Below are 20,434 nucleotides of genomic sequence, written 5' to 3' on the forward strand. Positions count from 1 at the left end.
TTAATCTACTTCCACTTGTAATTTTTGGTTGTAGTCTTAAATATGTCATAGTTCTACGCTAAATATTAAACTTTAAAAGGAAGAATAATAATTGTTGTCTATTTATCTAAACTCCTCTAATGACAAAAAAAAAATAAACTAAAAAAGTAAGTTCGTTTCCTTAAGTCCCATTTCGGAAGCTTTTAAAGTATTGATAATTGTTTTTTAGCCGCACTGAGCGAATGTGAATTGCTTTTCTTTTACCTCGCTTAATATTTCCCCCCACTGAAATATTTAGACATTTCAAACTAATGTTTATAGCCTTATGAATCCTTAATTAATTTCCAAATAAAATAAGAGTATTCATAGCCCCTTGATTGACACATAATGCTGTTATGTTATAAGAATTATTATTATTAAATAAAACAAAAGAATAAACTTCTAGAAAAAGTTAGTTTGTTCCCTCGAGTCCCCATTTCGGAAGCTTTTTAAGTGTTGATATTTGTTTTTAGCCGCACTCAGCAAATGTGAATTGCTTTTCCTTAACCTCGATCAATATTTCCCACCCACTACATTTCAAATGTTTATAGCCTTATGAATCCTAAACTAAATTCCAAATAGAATAGGGGTATTCATAGCCCCTGGATTGTACACATAATGCTGTTATGTTACAAGAATCTAAAAATAATAAAATGTTTGCCATTTCCTTAACGAGACTTCTAATTCTTCAGATAGAATTTTTGTATAGTAAATTTTAAAGTATTCGCTTAAATAAAAATGTATATGGGATTAAGCACGAACTAAATAATTTGAATAAAAACGAACAAGGAAAATATACTAAAATTCAAATTAAAATATTCTTGTTTGTCAACATTTTACCTGTTCGTATCATCTTATATCAGTCCACTATAAACTGGTATAATTTTCAAATCAATTTAAAATTTTGTTTAAAATGTATGCGCAGATATAAAGTTTATTAATCATGATTTTTGCTTTGCAAATGTATTTGGGCGTTGTTTTTTTTTGTCAAGTTTTCTTAATTAAATATTTAACAGTTTTTTAATCATCGAACTAATCGACGTTTTTAATGTAGTAGAACGATTTCTCATAAGGAAAAAAAAACAGGTCGAATCTTTCTTTTAAAAGTTGTCATTAGTAAGTACAGGCATAATTAAACATAACTTAATTAATTTTTATAACTGATATTAACAAGTTTTTGAGCATAAAATATTTTTCAATAAAGCTAAAGCGTGTTCTATAACAATTAATATTTGTATCTATGACAAAAAAAAAATTAATAGACAAAATTAATTTGATAATCCGCACTTTTGTTTGGTAGGTAACTATACTACCAACTTACCCAAACTATTCATAAATTATTAAATATTTCATATAACCTCGAAGTGTCAAAGTAACTCGCGTGTACTAATGACATAGTGGCCAATTAAAGATAGCACAGAAAAAAAATATCAAAAAACTTAAAGCTCTTTGGGTTTCAATGAAATTTGACAGAAAATGAAATCAAATATCATAAATGCTGTGAACATATATTTGAAGCTGTTTTGTATGGCCTTGTTTTTTCTATTGTTTTGAATATTTGATGTTTTCATTTGAATGTAATTTAACTATACAAACTATGTAGAAGTACATATATGTATATACATATAACTTGATATTGTTATAATCGATTTTTTGGCTTTTTTCATAAAGAGAAGCCAAAGCAGCCATAGAGTCTAGACACAATTATATTAGAGATAGAAAATAAACTAAAAAAAACGTTTGCGCTATATGAGTCAGACAAAGGATTATAGTTGAAAATGAATTAATTATTATATATTTTTTGTTTTGTGTGAACACTTTTACTGCATAAATGGTGAACGACTTATGTACGTACTATGTGAATGAAATAATGAATATTTTTGTTGAACTCATAGTAACCAAAAGTGACACAACAACGAAATTCTTTCACCCCGAATTTGTTTCGTGATGTGGGCAATGTTGACAAATGTAAACATTTTTCTTTGTTGACTGGATTTTGTGATACATTTTCTAAAATATATATTATGTTATATTTGATGCGTAGAATACAAATGTTTTGAATTCCCTCCAGCAAAAAAAAAAAAAAAAAAAACAATTAATCAATAATCATACAACACATGATGAGAGTCATAGCCGAGTCAGAAAACTTAAACAGGAATGTTTCTTTTCAAAGAATATGAATCACTTCTTTCAAATCCTTACCTCAATGAAAAATGTTTTGTATAGAATTGTAAATATGCGATGTTAAAAAGGTCCCAAATGTGTGATAAAAATTAGAAGAAAATTTAATTTTAAATTGAAATGACAATAACAAATTTAATATGAACATTATACATAACAGTTTCGGCACTGTCCAAAAAATGTCAAAAGTTTTTTTGCATTTATTTCACAGGTGTGAAAAATTAAAAGAACATTTCGCCTATCAAAATCTACGACAAGAAATATTCGACAAAATCATAGCAATTTAAATTCTTTCGATTCAACGTTCATGAGTGACTTTTCAAAAAGGAATTTTTGTACACAAAGTGTATCTTTACTTTTCTGAGTATTTACTCAGTGCTTGAACTTATTTTTAAAGTTAATCCTTATAACTTAAGCTTTGGTAAAATTTATCTTAACCCAATGATAAACTCTGTTAGATTCAGGAAAAGTAAAAACCCTTCTTTTAAGTAAACGCTTAAGATAAGATAAAACCGTATAAGTCCATGCTCATAATAAATTAAGTCAAAACTGCAAGCTACCATGAAAATTCTCACTATGTTAAATACATAATATATATAGAATTTTGTTCAAATTTTATTCGGTTTTGTCAATTTGCTTGACAAAATTATCAAAAACGATAAATAGACAAACAATTTTCTTTTAATTTCATATCTTTTTTGAAAGATTAAGAAAATCCTTTTAAATTATTTATTTTTTAAAAAATTCGCAGTTTCGAAATCATTATCAAAAAAATAAATACATTTCCAAAGTTGATTAGAAATTTATCATTTGACCAAAAGATTCAATCAATTGTTTGTCTATAAAAAAACTTACGTAATTCAGGATATTTTCTTCTGTCTGTCAATTCTTTACAGACTCCAAAAAATCATAGTTTCATGAAATGAATAAAAAAAAAAAAAACAAATGTTTCATAGTAAGATTGCTTCTTAAAACGTTTTCATTTATAAAGCAATTATTTAAGAATTTAAGTAATACTTTGAGTCTGCTATTTTACCAAAACAAACTTCTTATGTTATCTTGAAGAAAACGTTATGAAAGTTCGAAAAAAGAGTATTTTTTCACATGTGTTTATATCATAACTTTAAAAAAATCAACTTGGAATTGAAATATGTGCTTTCATTAGTGACATTGAAAATTCCTGCACTTTATTTTAATGACTTAAACCGAAAAATTGAAAAATTGTCGCTTGTAAAAGAATAAAAATGAGATTCCAAAAGCCAAATATTTTTGAGCACAGAACAATGAAAAATTATCCTCACTCAAGCGTCAAAAACCTCAGTTAATAACATTGACATTTTCTTGTTCTATACTAAACTTCAATGTTGCACTTAAATTTTATTGACTAATTTATTCTTTGCAACCAAATCATGGAATCTAACAATACCTAAGCGTTTTATATATAAGGTTGATGTCATTAGTTAACCCTAGGGATGTCATTATTTTATTTTACCCACACAACTGTCGTTCTAGTTAAAGCTATTAATATTTCATATTTATTACTTTTACCTTTGATTGACACCATTTCACTTTTATTACACGTGTAATATCTTTTAGTATCTTGCTTATTATTTGTAGGTAGGTATAATAAAATAATAAATTCCTAGCAGGTCACAACCTACATTTTCGTTCCACTTATATTTCTCAAGCTTCGATATAGGTATTTACTTTATTTATCTAGGTAGATAATTTACTATTATAATATTTTTTTTATTACTGAAGATGTGGTAAGAAAAATCAATAGTTATTTTTCACATAGATCTACCTACAAAAAAATATAATACGGAAGTGTACACACTGACTCCCTTCTCATATTTTTTGTATATCTAGGTAGTTAGGTTAAAAATTAAAACTTCAAAAAAAATATCCATACCTTTTACAATTTACATTTTATTGCACTCAAAAATCTACCTACCTGATGTGCGTAATTTTCTGTCTGTGTCTACCTAGGCATATATAATTAAATATTTCCTGGCATTTAAACTGTTCGTACGTTTTAATGAAAAAGAATTACATATCTACAAATTACTACACCTACCCTTAATGAGCAAAAAAAAAATTGACTTGACAAGTGGATAAGATACCTACCTCCCCGTATAAACAGACAATAATTTTCTGTGTGAAAATTACAAATCGAGTTGGCTCAAATTTTTTTTCTTCTTTTAATTCGAACCCACATATTGAATTCATTTGTTTTGATACCTAGATTCTCAAAAAAAAAGTAAATAGTGCTTTAATCGTTCAACATGTGTTGTGTATACGAACAAACATACATAATTTTGTATATGGGCATAACATTAAAATTTTCAGCACATAATCCGGTGTAGATAAGGTTTTGCTCTACCAAACCTATAGATTATTATCTGTATAGATAGGTAGCTATGTTTTGTTCGAAAATCACTATATTTACACTTTCATACTCAAGTTTTCTCCAATACCATCAAAACCAAAAACAGCTGAGTTAACGAGTACAAGTATCTACCTACAAAATACTTAAATATATCTTCTCGTCCCATCATCCCAACCAATAAAATACCATTTTGGGCTGGCTCTACTGGTGCTCGTGCTGCTGATTTGACTGAAGTTGAAGTGTATTCTTTGAGAATTTAACGTTCTCATTAAGTCAACAAATTTAAATTTAAATCACAAAATATACAAAAGCTGCTTTAATAACGTCGTCAGATGGTTTGGTGCTGCAAACATCATAAAACAAGAATTTGGTGACCAAAGCATAAACGAAATAACTTTTATGACGTTATTACATTATTGTTTGATGATGGCCAGAGAGAGAATTTAATTATTTTCGTTCGACTTGTATCATTATATGCATCAGCTAAAGATACAATATCTATATACAATCAAACAATACAATTTTGTGGATGTAAAAGAAGAAAAAAATATACCTACCTATCTACCAACACTTGTGATGGTCATCATCATCTGTTTTAACTTTAACTTGGCTGCTACGAAAAACTGTACCTGCGCTTTGCGCCAAACCTTTCAGATACAATACTTCAAAGATACATTTACCTACATACATATGTACAAAACTACATACATATGTACTTACTCAAATCACTTGTTTCTACGTATGTTGTTATATCTTTTGTATAAAAACCATGTATATTTTTGTGTAATCTAAAATGTATTAGTGCAATTTTATTTTTTGCACACAAATCTCATTCACACAGATACTAAATCCGCATACATACAGACACCTATACACATACATATATAAAATCGATTCTATATTATTGTATTTACAATTGTATGGGTTATGTCGTCCCGCATTCGCATATACACAAAAGTATCTTAAATTGATTTTTTTTCCATAATTCTTCTTATAAAAGTATTTAATAGGACCATAGACGTTCAGTCGCCATCAGACACTTGCCGGTATTACATTCTTAAACAATACAAAAAAAAGAAAATATTTTATTGTAAAATCTATCTCTCTATACCAAAAAGAAAAAAAAAAGATTAAATTAAATTACAAAAAAATATCTTTTACACAATCGCTTTACAATAATCTCAACAACAAAAAAAGTGAATAAATCTACAAAAGCTCTCTCTCATAAATTAAAAGAAAAACTGAAAGCTTTGTGCCGGTTATATATCTCAATAAAATTTAGTTAATTTTAAAAAATATCTCACAGTTCGCTTAAATAACCACCGTGTGGTAAAAGTGCGAAAAAAAATAAAAGAAACAATCTTTTTCTTCAAGTGAATCAGAAAAAATATCTCTGTGATTTTTAAAACTACAAAATTTAAATTTTAAAAAAATTTGCATCCCAATTTGATTTTTAAAACTACAAAATTTAAATTTTAAAAAAATTTGCATCCCAATTTGAAGGCAAATTTTAATTTAAAAAGCAAACAAAAACTTATATTTTCACTGTGTGAATACAAATTTATGAAAACAAAAAGTACAAATATGGGCACCATGTCACTTCGTCAACCTGAAAACTGGCTCTACGAGATCTGGCAAAAGGGACAAGATAGTCCTTGCTATGTTATGGTCCCAAATGCAAAAGTATGTATTGCAAATTTATTTTGTTATAAAAAATCGACTATATAAATTTAATTAAATTATAAAACAAACTAAATGAAAAATAAGTTGCACTTTATCGAAGGCAATTGATGTGAATATGGAAGTAGATTTAGTTCTCTTGTTTCTAATTAAAATTCAATGCAAGGAATTAATCGAACTTGCATAATTTCTATTCTGTTTTTGTTTTAAATAAGTGTTCTATTCGATCATTGTTTTTCTTTTTTAGAAAAGTGCTTAACAATGCTTTATCTACATCAAACGAATACTTTATTGTGTTCGGTTTTGATTTAAAAATGGTTGCTTTTCCTGTATTTTATTTTTTTTTGTTATAATGTGTTCAATCAGCAATAAAGATAAGGATTGTGACCTTAGAAAATAATCATTTCCCTCGTTTGAAAAGAAGAAATAAAACTTGATTGTCGTTTAAATAAAATTGTATTGTTAGAATATTGAAAAAAAACGCAAAGTAAAACAATTTTCTAGAAGATCTAAATTTAATCAAGAGTGTCTTCGTTTTCTTTTTGTAATCCTTTTTTCTTTTTGAAACTTTAGAAACTTCTAAAAATATACTTGTTTAAGAGCAAAAGTTTACCAAAAACTGCCTATTGTTTGAAATCAGATAAATCTTCTTCTAACTAATTGATATAAGACATATCTATCAATTTATTTTTCGAATATCTTTTTATACTTCAGAAGATAAAGATAATTTTGTCTAATCTTCTAATTAACAGTCAATTAATTAAAATTTATTCTGTTATTATTTGATTCGTTTTTGATGACTTAAAATAAAAACTACCTAGTTTCAAAAGATCTTATCTTCTTTTTAATGACATTAAAGTTTAAATACAAATTTTATTGTATTAAAAACTGTTGTTTTTTCTTCTTTTTCTTATCTGCTAGGTTTTTTGAAAACACAAAAAAAACTAAAAACTAAACAGGTCACATTAATTAAACCCATTAAATTATTCATTTATATTTTTATAATGCGAAAAATGAATATTTTGTTGAATAAAGATTTAATATTTATTGATTCATTTTTTTTTTAAATGTTTGTCAATTTTTATAGTTATCTACATGACCTCTTGAAACTTTATCTTTACTTTTCTGATTATTTACTCAGTGCTTGAACTTATTTTTAAATTAATCCTTATAACTTAAGCTTTGGTAAAATTTATCTTAACCCAATGATAAACTCTGTTAAATTCAGGAAAAGTAAAAAACCCCTTCTCTTAAGTAAACGCTTAAGATAAGATAAAACCGTATAAGTACATACTTATAATAAATTAAGTGAAAACTGCAAGTGACCATGAAAATACCCCTAATTTAAAGCACTATGTTAAATACATAATAATAATAAGACCATAAAATTAAAATGAAGAATTATTTTAAAAAAAAGGTAAACACGAAGTTTTACTTCCTTCAAAAATACTTCTTTATGTAGGCCCATAATTCGATATGACTAAAAAACATTTCTGTTATCATTGGGCTTACAATTCTACATTATTGTAGATAAGATAATAATAATTGTTTTATTTAATTGTTCATAAATACTAAATGTTTACTCAATGATGAGATTAAATCAACAGAAATGTTATCTTTATCATAAAATAATTTTGAAAAAAACTGAATTTTCTTTCAAATTCTTAGACATTTTAAATTCAAAAATTGCTTCGGCAAAAGAAGAAAATATATTTTTGTTTTTTATTTCAATAAAATGTCATAAATTTGTTTACTGTCTGCAACACAGTTAAAAACAAAAATTAAATAGAAATTATTATTTTTTCCTCAAAAAATAAATATTTTTAATTGTTAAATTCTTTTTTCAAAATATAAACAAAGATTGCTCTTAAAAAATATTTCTCAAAACTCATCTTTGCTCTGTCAGTTATATTCCATGACATAATTATTTTTCATTTTGTATATTTAACCTGTCAACTTTATTCCACTTTAATGGATATCTGACGTAAATTCTTCTGCGTTTTCTAAATCAAGAAAAAATAAAATCCTTGTCTCGCTCGAAATATTTTCTTAATTTTCATTTTTATATTTTTAAAATTATAAATACTGATTCATATTCAAAATATTCTGTTCGCTTTTCGAGTAAGATATTTAAGTATTTATTAGAAAACTAATGTCCCTGCTAATTTGGATTTGTCTATACTCCTTCGGAAAATCTATTTTTGAATATTTTCTATTCTATTTTTAAAAAAATGTATAGTTATAAAGTGTTTTCATTTGGAAATTTATGCAGCTACTCGAGATTATTTTAGATTTTATTTGATTTTAATCTGATGAACTGATTTTTTATATATCTTCATTATTTGTATTCGAAATTAGTTTCTTATTATAGGCATAAAATTGTGAGCTATCTAAGTTCATAAATTTAAATAAAACAAAAATCCTCAGAAATTTTACGTAATAGCTTTTAATAATGTTCATGCCTAGATCAATTAATTCCACTAGATTTAAGTTTTTAACAAGTTCGTGTGGCATAAATAATTAAAGTGGTCTTCTTTAAATTTCGTTGTCACTTTCATTTGGTTTTCTAATTATGTTGGCATAGCCTTTTTGTGAGTCAGAATAAACTGCTTTTTTCGTTTTTTTTTTTAATCTTATGTTAATTATTTGATAATATAAAACAAATTGAAGCCACTTGTGCCTATAAACAAAAATAAACGTGTCTTTTGAAAGAAGCTCTTTTAAAAAATAAACTAAATCTTGTTTTCTGAATTGTTGTTGATTTGTATCTAGAAATTTAATGTCCTCGAATGGATATCTCTTTTGTTTTTTATTTTATTTCTGATAAAGATATGGAAAGCATGATTCATTTTTCTGTTTGCACTTTATAGTGCCTTGCTGCGGAAAATGTCAAAGCCAAGCATGTTTAACAAAGCGATAGTAATAAATTAAATAAAAAAATAAAAGGGCAATATTCTGCGTGCACGATATAAAATTACAACGAATATTTTCAAAAAATGATTCATCATGGTATTTACACGAATGAAATTCATGATTTGAACATGAGTTGCATTTACTGATGCCCATAAGAGTTATTACCCATATCTATAAAGTAAGACTTTTAAAGTTTATTCAATATGTCAATAGTATACTCAATGTATAGAAATATACTACCTTCACAGTTCTTTTTTACAGAGAATTATGAAAAACGTTTCTATTTTAGCATTTACCTCATCTTTTCTGGTCACGTTTTTTACTGTTTATTTTATTTTGTTCTGAAGACTTTTTTATGGAATTTTAAAGAAAATACAAGTGAAATCAATTCTATTTTTTGACGAAAGAGGAATTCTATTTCTTAAATAGTATGAAAAGACGTCTTTTAATACAAAATTCTAGAAAATTCAAGTTGAAATAAATTCCATTTTTATGAGGAGGGTGTTTTTTTTAAGTTTCTTAAGAACTCCAATTCCAATTTTAAAAAAACACCCTTCAAATATCTATAGGATTACACTCTTTAACTTCATTGATCGAATATATGCATTTGCATCTAAACTAATCAAAACCGAATTAAACCGAGGAAAACAAAATGAACATTTTTCTTAATTGACAATTATGCTACCTTTTTCTGGTTTAAAATAGAAAACTTGAATATTCCGGTTTCCATTAAAAAATAAATACTTACTCAGAATTCAAGAAATAATATATCCTTACGTCAATACTAACCTGTCTCTGCGAAATTGATTTATCAATTAAAAAAAAAATCTTCCATCTCTTAAATGATGAGTTGTTTATTATTTTCAATTATTTTTATTAAATAGTGTTATGTATTTGAGAATTAAAAAGAGAAATATTCATTTTGATTGATTTGAACTATTATGTCAATCTTATGAATGTTCATATATGCAAGTTAGGCGCCACAAATATTCTTCCTTAAAATTAGAATTTAAAGTATTTTTCTTTAATTTGTATTCTAATGTTTTTCTTTTTTGTTTTCTTTTTAGGATTTGGTTAAATCCCATCTTATGATAGCAGTTCGAGAAGAAGTCGAAGTGCTTAAAGAGAAAATATCCGAATTAATGGATAAAATCAATCAACTTGAGGTGGAGAATACAATTCTCAAGGCAAATATGTCCCAAGAAACACTTCATCAATTGCAAATGCAAACTCAATTGCAAATAGCTGGTTCGGTTGGATCTGGCAATATGATTGCAGCACCACCATTGCAACAACAAATCCAACAACAACCACCGCAGCAGCAACAGCAAATGCAGCAGCAACAACAACAACAACAGCAGCAGCAAACTATTCCACAACAATCCCAACAACAACAGCAACAAGCTCCTCCACAAGCTGTTGTCAATCCTGCAACAAACTCCACCACTGGTCCATTGTCATAAAGAGAACAATTGCTGTCAGCTTAAATAAGAAACTTAATAAACATACAAAGCAATTTAGCACTTGTATTGGGATTTTACAACAAAAACAAACAAAACAACAATATTTTTTAGTGTGAACTCTTCATTTTACAACAGAACAAACAAATAAAACAAAGAAACAAAAAAAACACAAAAACAAAAAAGCTACGAAGAAGAAGAAGGTAAAATTTGTTGGATGAAAATGAAAGCGAAAGTGAGAAATGTGAAAAATATGCATAATATAAAAAAAACTACATAAATTATCAACAATTTTAATTAAACAAAACTTTTAAATAAAAATCTCACGCTAAAAGAAGATACAAAACAAAACACAAAAGAAGAATCACATTAATAAAAGAAGAGAAGCAGCTTATTAAAGCAAATTCAGGAGTTGGAGAATTTGCAAAATGGCAAAAGAAAGAAAAACAAAAATGAAAAATGAAAAATGTCACTAAAAAGAAAGACACACTAATTTTAACAAACAAAATTTTTAGATTTTTAAAAAAATCACATTCGTAAAAAAAAAAACAAAAACAAACATTTTTAATTAATATAATCACCTCAAAAAAAAAAGAAAAACAAAAATGTTTTTTCTTACATTAACACGATTTCAAAAAACAAAAAACATATAAATTCTTTAAGTTTTTTCTTTTTAAATTTTCATTTTTGTATTTAAAATTTTATTAGCGTGTTATTTCTAAATTGTTTCGTTTCGTAGAGAAAAAATTGTTAAGTTTTTTTTTTCTTTTTCAGTCAAATCATATAAAGCGTTTTGTTGTAAAATAAACATAAATGAAATGAGCAAAGAGAAAAAAGAAACGCTTAAAAATAAATACTTTTGCACTAAGTAGAACTTTGAGAAAAAATGATGAATGATTATTAAAAAATGAAAAAGAAAAAAAAAGAAAAATATGAAGAATCGAACAAAAATTGAAATTCTTGTACAGTTTTAGAAAAAAAAGTGATAATTTGCATAACATGTAACAAAACAAAAACACATGAGTTTGATCAAAAAAAGGACACATCTGAAGTTGACTTTTTTTTGGATAAAAAAAATAATGTTCTGATATAAACTAAACAAAAAAAAAAATAAACACAACATAGATAAACAAATTTTCTTTTCCTATATGCGTACATATATATTTTTTTACGAACTTCTTTAAATTATGATTATGCAAAATTAAATTATAAAAATAAATCAAAAAAAAAGAAACAGAAAATCTTAACTTAAAATGTAACAATGTGTAAATATTTAAAACAACAAAAGGAATTTTCCTTATTTTTTGTATATTTAAGTAATTTAAAAAAAATGTTTTTTTATTTTTCTTTAAATTAATGTATTATTTTATTGCTTAGGAAAGTTCTTTTATATATATATATGTGTACATTAAACAAAAAAATGATGATAAACTAAACTGAAAAACAAAAATTGTAAAAGTTAAAATGTTGTTACTCAAAAGTCGATTTTTTTTAAATAGAAAAAGCAATGAAAACAGAAAAAAACACTAATCTAAAAACATAAAAGGAAAAAAGAATGTAAACACAAAACAAAAATTAAATCTGAGGATTAGACTTTTTGAGACAAGAATTAATTTTTTAAACGATATTTATCATGTGAATAGAACAAAAAAAAAATAAGAAATGAAATGATTTTTATATGAACATAAAAAAATTATTATAATCTTCCTATAGAGACTCTAATTGTCTATGGAAAAAAGTGCTTCACGATGGTTGCACGCTTGATAAAATGCGTCCGCAAAGCGCCGACTTAATTCATTCATCTCATTTTAAATTTATAAAAAAAACTATCCTAATAAAATCGGGCCTACATTGCACACATAAGAGCTATTTGTTAAAAAAAAATCATTGTTATACATGTCTCTTAATAAATTATAAACAAAACAACAAAAAAAAAACTACACTCTGTGATTAGCAATCATTTAAATTGTATTGTTTTTATATATTTTTTATTCTATCAATTTTGTCTAAATGATGTTATGCTGCCTTGCCCGGTTTTAAAAAGATAAACTTTTTTATTTAACATTTTTTTCTTTTTGTAAAACAAAACTGTCATAAAACAATTTTGTATTATAAAACAAGTCGGTGGCTTTGGTCAGATTTATTCAGAAAATAATTAGTAGAAGTTAAAGGATTAATTTGTTGTCTTAGAAGGTCTATAAATCATTGAAAGTTTATGTTTATATTCCTTAACATAAATCAAATAATAATTAAAAATAAATAAAACACAGAAAAAGCTAAAAATTAAAAGAGAAATAGAAACAAAAGAAAGAAAAAAAATCACAAAACAAGTTCCAGCACTAAAATTATTGACATAAACGTTTAAATTATTACTACTAATTATTACAATGATACAAAAAAAAAACAACAAACCAAAACCGAAAAGCTATAACTGAAAACAAAACAACAACAAAATAATAAAATATACAAACAGTATAAATTTTCATAAAATTACAAAAAAAATCGTATTTTATTTTTATCATCATCATCGTCTCACTATTTTTTGTTATACATATTTTATTTTTATTTTTTTCATTTTAACTTTGCGCGCAAACAGGTGATACATTTTAAAAGTAGAAAAAATATAAACATAATTTTTTTTATTTATTAAAACAATTTGAAAAAACAACAACAACTCATCATAATAATGAGAGAATTTATAAAATAATAAAAGAATGCCTTAAGCAGGATTTTAATAATATTAATAAAAAAGAACGTAAATGAAACTCCTAGTCTTCTTTTATTTTTTTTTTCGTATAATATAAGTTCTTTAAAAATATGTCTATATGCACTAAGATTCATAGTATTTTACCCACTCTACTATTAAATTAATTTTTTTTATTCAAAGATACGGCTTGCTGCTATGATAAAAAGCATTACCTATTTAAATAATAATAATAATAAAAAAAAGAAAATTTTAAGTATTGAAATTTTTGTTTGTTTTTTATTTTATTTACTTCTTTTCAGTATACATTGATTTATTTTGTTTATTTGTTTTTATGATTATTATTTTTGATGCATTAATGAATTAGGGAGGTTTTGAGCTGAAATTGGCTTAGTTTTCATAAGTGTTACTCTTGTTTGCCTTGAGGTTTAAATACCATTGGAAGAAATTTGAAAATATAACGTTGTAAGCTGCCATTTTTACATCGATTCGGCTTTGGGTTAACCAAAGTTCTAGGGCAAAAGATCGGTGCTTCTATTTCAAATTTCAAATGTTGATTGCTTCTAATAAATGGCTTCTTCATTCGCATTTTAAATCTAAACCTAAACATTTTTTAACGGTGGTCAATTCCACTGCACTAAAAGTGTTGGAAAAAATGTTCAACTAATCTGATGATAAAATTGGAAAAATTGAATTAATGTTTCTGAAAAGTTCTATATACAAGAAACGGGTGCTTAAAAATAGATCGCCATCAATTTAAATTTGATTTGAATTAATCGTTAACTCTCAATCGGAAATGTGTACACTATGAAATGATACTCAATCACTCCCTAAAAGTATGCAATGTAAAAAGTTCTTTATTTCAATCTAGAGATGTGCAAACTAACTAAGCTATTCATCGAATATCGATAATTTTGATTGCATATTTTATAATAAGAGAAAGGTATTCTGCTATTCTAGTTTACTCTTTCGATTAAATTTAGATATTGAAATCTTTTACCACTTTCTTATTCTGTCGAATTAATTATTTCTGAAAGGACTTTTAACTGAATAGTAGAATAAGAAGATGCAGCAAAAGGCTTTAGACAGTTTTTGTGGTGTATTTTGTGTAGCTTACATCCCTCAAGATCATTGTTTTTAAAAATTGGAATTCTTTGAAATAAAAATTTTAATTTAAACAAAGATCATTAAGAATTTGTAAATAGATCTTCTTTTGAACTCTTGGATATCATCTGCAGTCATTTTATTGTCTTTAAAGACAAGACAAGAGTTTAAAGCTTAAAGCAGTTTATCGAAATATCGAATCAATCTTAATCACTTTAATATTAAACCTAGAAATTCAGATAAAAATCTCTGCTGCATTTCCAAATTTGAAAGTTTTCAGCTCGTTTCAGATAAATCTTTGTTTTGACTTTCAATTCACTGTCAATTTCATTTTATGGAGACTACTTCCTTTTTTTCTTTTTTTTTGCGTGTTTATAAAATAGAAGAGCCATTATAAATGACTTCTATTCGCTTTTGAAAAAGATCATAGCAGGCTTCTGTTAGATTTTTAATTGATTGGTAAAGGTCATTGACTTTTATGGATAGAATTGAATTTCATAGTTCATTCATGCCATCACCACCGACGCCAAATTTCAAATCTATGTGCCAATTTTGGAAATAAATTTCAAATTAATTGAAATAAATTTCATAAAAAATCATCTACTTTTAAAAATTATCTCACATTTTTAGCAAATTTTGCGTTTTAAATTTTATGAAATCATCAACATTATTAATTAATTTTAATCATTTTTTGTTTTAATTTTATAAGTGCTGGAACTTAAAACCATTAGTGTAAGAATAGAAAAAATATTTAACACAAAAATATTGCACGGCATACTTTTAGTATACTTATAAATTTATATTAATGCAAATAAAAACAATAATCTCATAGTCAACGAATAATGCATTCATTTAAATTAAAGTTTATTTTGATCTCTGTTTTTTAATTCATAAATAAAAGAAAATATAATAAATGATAACCCAACAATAATAACTACAAAAAAAATAAATATTTATTAAATATTCAAACAAATTGTTTTTTTTTTTATAGTATGTTGTACTAAAAATTATGCCTGCGATACCACTAAAACAATAGCATTACACAATACATATTAAAAAAACCAAAAATATCATCTAGATGAATTTCAATTTTCATTCAAATATAAAACAAAACAAAATGTATATTTTTCGATGCAAAAATAAACTACATAAATCTTCTCAATTGTAAAGATTTTTAAAAAAAATAGATAAATTAATCAGAAATAAGAACTCCTTTTTATGGCTGGTTTGACATTGTTGTTTAAAAAGACAAAAATATTTCATTATGAATACAACACAAAAAATAAATAATTCTTACCGTGTAAAAAGTTTATTGAAAATACATAAATTATTATGAAATAAAAATAAAACTCACTATTATATTATAAATAAAAAAATCAAATACATTTTTCTTGAGAAAAAAAATTAAATAAATCTCAGTGAAAAGATTTAAAAAATAAAATTAAGTACTATACGTGATACCAATAATAAAACAAAATTCGCAAAACTACTAGAACTATGTTTTTTATTTAATTTTCAAAACCTTGCGTACTTTGCAGTGCACTAGTTTTTCATGTCTCTGAAGCGATCTCTATTTATTGTAACGTTAAGAAAAAGTTTCGACGGTGACAGCTTGGTTAATGGTTTAAGGGTGAGTTCACAACGAAATCTGTCAATTCAAAATTGAAAAGCTATTCAGGAAGGAAAGTTGAAAAATAGTTTGACATTAAAGATTTGTTTTATTAATTTCTTCGTATGAACATGGTTTGTTCTTTGTTATTTATTTTGCAAAATTTGGTAATGAATATGACTTACACCTAAATCCTTAAAAATAAACCCATCTTATTTTAAAACTTAAATTGGTTGGTTTCACCTAAAAATCAGTTTCGGGACTCTTAGGTCGAATGTCATTTATTCCCGATTGCGATTTACTCATTGCGGACTTGTTTCCCTTATCCGGACTGAATGATTTCAAAGTTCCTAACTGAGCTCTCAAGTCCTGTTGGGATACATGATGTTGTGGAACATCACTACGCACCGGTAGCATTCTAAAGTCTAAGTTTTCATTCTCACTTGTTGGTGATATGCTTCTCTGTGGAAATGCTACCTTGGCATAGGTAATGCCATTCACCGATGATGGTTGATTTGTTGTATCTACCGATGATTCTGTGGCATTACTTGGAGATCGAAAAACAAATGGTTTTGGTGCTGGTCGAAGTTGTCTTAAGGGCTGTGTTTGAAGAACTTCATTTGGAACTGGGGAATACAATGGTGAAGAAGGTACACTTAAGGTTGCGACATCATTGGTCGGGACGGGGTTATAATCAGGATCAGTGACTTTGCAATTGTAGACGTTTAAATTTTTGGCAAAGATGAATACAAGGATGTCAAGGAGAACGCCGAGTAAAATAAGACTAGCGGTTGATATGTTGAGGATGTCTCCGTGCAAAGGGGTTTCTCGAAGCAAACACTGGGAGTAGTTTTGAGACCAATAAATACAAGTTTTACCTGAAATTATTAGTTTTCGTAATCCATCACAAAGAGACAACTAAAAAAATCAACTTACTTGAAATAAAATCATATCCCAATTTTCCGGGAACAAATGCAAACAGTCCCACAAAGAGCACTTTCAGTGCCAATGCCAATGCCTTGTCCTGTGGCAAAACACTTCTTAAACTTATAAGAAATTTTCCAACAACAGTTGTGGCCAACAGTGATGCCATACTTATGCTGGAAACTTGAAATAGAATCCACATTCGATTGCAGTTATTGCGATTACAAGCTCCAGCTGTAGCTCTCATCTGGGTCCAACCTGTTTCTGTGTCCATTCCACATGTGCAGCCTTCATACAGCTATCAAAGTACACAAATATAGCTTCAATACAAACACAAATTTTGAGAACCTACTGCAATTTGATTTATAAAAGACTGCCTCTCACATCCAGCATAACATGGCGAGAAATAAGTGACGGTGCTGTTTTCTGGACAAACTGGTAAAAAGGTGTTTGGTGAGCAGATACACTGCTTCGAACAATATGGCTGTGCAAGTTTGCCCTTTGAGAAGCCAGCAATCGGTCCTACATCGCATCTTACATAAATCATCGAAGCAAAGATTCCAACTAAGAAGATTCCAAAGATAATGTTCTTCGCTGTTATTGCTCTGAAATCAAAAAAAAAATAAAATGGTTTAAAATGTTAAGAAACTTCTAAACTCTTACCTAGCTGATAGCTTCAGCTTAGAAATAACTAATCCTGAAACTAATACTGCGATTCCAGCGACTGGAGGCATCAAAAAATACGAAACGAACATCAAGTTCCACTCGTCCATAAGACCGTTTTCTTCACTAAACGGAATGAAGAACCTCGACGATATATATTTCTCCGACTGATCGAAATAGTTGAGAACTCCTCCGAGAATGAAAGTCAAGCTAAGGGTATTGCATAGGAGCAATTTGTTTCGTGTCAATCGCTTCAGTGACGCCCAATATCCAGTATCATCGACAAACGCCGACATTCGACTTCCGAATTCTCTCTGACCAGTTTCTTCGATGATACGTTGTGCAGTATGATGCACAACTGTCTTCACCAAGCGACGTGGAAAGAGTCCAAGTAGAATGCCGAGCACAAACACCAATGGCCCCAAAATAGCCCAACCCAACCACCAGCTGGCAGAAATAACTGTCACAACCATTGTTATAAAATAACCAACTTGGATTCCAGTAATGCTTGCACATAAGGCAGCTCCTATTGCTGCTGGACTATCAATCGATTGGGAATTATCATCGATGTAGGTTATTCCAATGACGAAAAACGCCAAGGTACCCATTCCAATGAAGAATTGCAGAACAAATAAGAGTACCAGGGTACCTAATCGACTTTGATCTGGATCTAAAGTGAGTGCACTTAATTCAATGGGAGGTAGGGTAGAAGTGCAGAGAGCATCTTCAGTTTTTGAAGGAACGATCATCTCAGATTGGCTGAAAATATTATTCATCAGATAATAATTATAGTTTATTAAATGTTAATGAAAATATCTTACTCGGTTAGAATGGCTGGAATAATTGCCACTACACAGATCACACCTTGAATCATAGTGAATCCTCCTAACCAGCTTATCGGATGATATTTGTGTGCCATGTGAGCAAATAGAAGTGCACAAACTGCTTGGAATAGACCATTGCTGACTAGGAGCCATTCTGAAAAAATAGATACAAAAAAGTTCTTTAACTACGAATGTGATAAGTTTCTGACCAAACAATTTAAACAAATGTTGTTATATTTTTGCCTTTGTTTCTTAGAAACATAAAATTTTAGTGTTAGCTCATCCATCGCCATGTGGAAGCTTATCACTTAACCTACGCTATTTTTATCAAAAACCTTTTGAAATAAACAAAAGGTTCAAAACATCATCTATACTAATCGCGTTATGAAATTTGTAAGAATTTACGGGGAAAGACTTTTAATCGATTTGAAAAAACTTACCAACGATTAATGAGTCATATCCATATGCGATCGCTACTTGTTTGGCTGATATCCGAAAATAAGATATCACAGCCCCTTGAAGCAACCCAGCTATGGACAAAATGATAACAAACCATTTCAATGAAGCAAATTCTTGGCACTTTGCACCACGACACCAGCCCAATTTTGTAATACCACAGTCAATTGAATCTTAAACAATTCCAAAAAAAAGAATATTAAAGTAATAAATTTTAAAACTATTACACTCAACATTAAAAACACAAATAGATAAAAATATTTGTTCTTCTAACCACTTGAAATATTATTTGCGTTTACACCAAAAGTTTGGTATCTCGAACCTCGATTGTCACTTTCCATGATTTCGTTTTTTTTTAAGTCTTAATAAATAAAATAAACTCAGTTTTGAATATTTATACTGTTCACCACATTTTTATTAAATAAGTGAATTTAAAAGAAATTTATAAATATTTGTTTATTTATTTCTTCGTTATGCGTTCGTTTTGTTGCAATGAGCTTGAATTCAGCACAATGACTAACGAATGAACGAGTGAAACAGGTGAAACTATTGTAATCTCAAAATGATAAGGTTAGTGTAATACAATTTTTATCAATTCTTTTTTTTTTGACTATGAAAAGTAAACAATTCTTCGTCCAATCTCTTAGAACCATGAACCTATACCAACTTACACTCATATACAAAAGGAGACAACATTGATAATTAAGATAAAGTTGAAGAAATGTTGCGAAACATTTACAGGGTGATTTGTTTTTTCCTTTTACTAGTTTTTTTTTTATTATTAATTTGTTTGTAGCTAAGGTTTATATACATATTTAAAATAGTACAAAATTCTGACTTGGTAAAATTTTAAATTATGGCTAAAATCGGACACAATTATATCAAATTAGACACAATTTTCGGAGAATATCAACTCAAATATCTTCTCAAAAATTTGAGATAATGGCTTCTAACTTATAAGAAATATTGTATTCAAAATTCGGACAAATTTTACGGAAAATCGAATTGACAGTTTTTTACAAAAAATAAAAACCTAAACCAAAAAATTAGTAAAAATTGATTTTCGATTCAAATATCTTTTCAAAAACTTGAGATTTTGGCTTTAAACTACTTTGATCTTTTTAAAAATATTGTTGTCAACATTCAGTAAAGTTTAGAGAAAAATTTAGTTGACAGTTTTTTCAAGAAAAAATAAAAACCTAAAAAAAAAACAACACTAAGACTTGGTGAAAATTTAGTTTCGTCTCAAATATCTTTTCAAAAATTAAAAATATTGTCTTCAAACTTTCTTTCTTTCACAGAAAATATTGTTTTTCATATTCAGTAGTTTTTTTACAAAAATCCAACAGTGCGTTTTTTATTATAAAAAAATAAAATCTACAAAAAATAGTTCGAAAATTTGGTAAAAATTGATGTTCGGTTCTCAAATTAATTTCATTCATCTAATTTGTAAAAATTTAAGAAATGCTACTAAAATTGGTAAAAATTTGTTTTCAACTAAAAAATCTA

At 27.1% G+C, this 20,434-nt stretch overlaps 2 protein-coding genes across 8 annotated transcripts in view; one reads left to right on the top strand and one right to left on the bottom strand.

Annotated features, from left to right (window-relative positions):
* The window catches only part of LOC129948770 (protein bunched, class 2/F/G isoform), a 236,594-nt gene extending 224,016 nt beyond the window's left edge, over positions 1-12,578 (top strand). For all 7 annotated transcript variants that reach the window (XM_056059776.1, XM_056059778.1, XM_056059779.1 and 4 more), the window contains one exon: positions 10,249-12,578. In XM_056059776.1, the coding sequence (XP_055915751.1) occupies positions 10,249-10,644 (396 nt within the window). In that variant the 3' untranslated portion in view covers positions 10,645-12,578. The remainder of the gene's footprint in view (positions 1-10,248) is intronic.
* Positions 12,579-15,551: 2,973 nt separating this feature from the next.
* On the bottom strand, positions 15,552-19,464 carry LOC129948771 (solute carrier organic anion transporter family member 1A5). The gene is made up of 8 exons (XM_056059787.1): positions 19,200-19,464; positions 18,910-19,098; positions 18,467-18,623; positions 17,646-18,404; positions 17,335-17,587; positions 16,995-17,280; positions 16,302-16,936; positions 15,552-16,119 (listed from the first exon to the last, which is right to left on the bottom strand). The coding sequence occupies exons 1-7, from the start codon at positions 19,264-19,266 to the stop codon at positions 16,302-16,304; spliced, it is 2,346 nt and encodes a 781-aa protein (XP_055915762.1). The 5' UTR covers positions 19,267-19,464; the 3' UTR covers positions 15,552-16,119.
* Between the last annotated feature and the right edge of the window lie 970 nt (positions 19,465-20,434).

The sequence above is a fragment of the Eupeodes corollae genome, chromosome 3, assembly GCF_945859685.1.
Source record: "Eupeodes corollae chromosome 3, idEupCoro1.1, whole genome shotgun sequence".
NCBI lineage: Eukaryota > Metazoa > Arthropoda > Insecta > Diptera > Syrphidae > Eupeodes > Eupeodes corollae.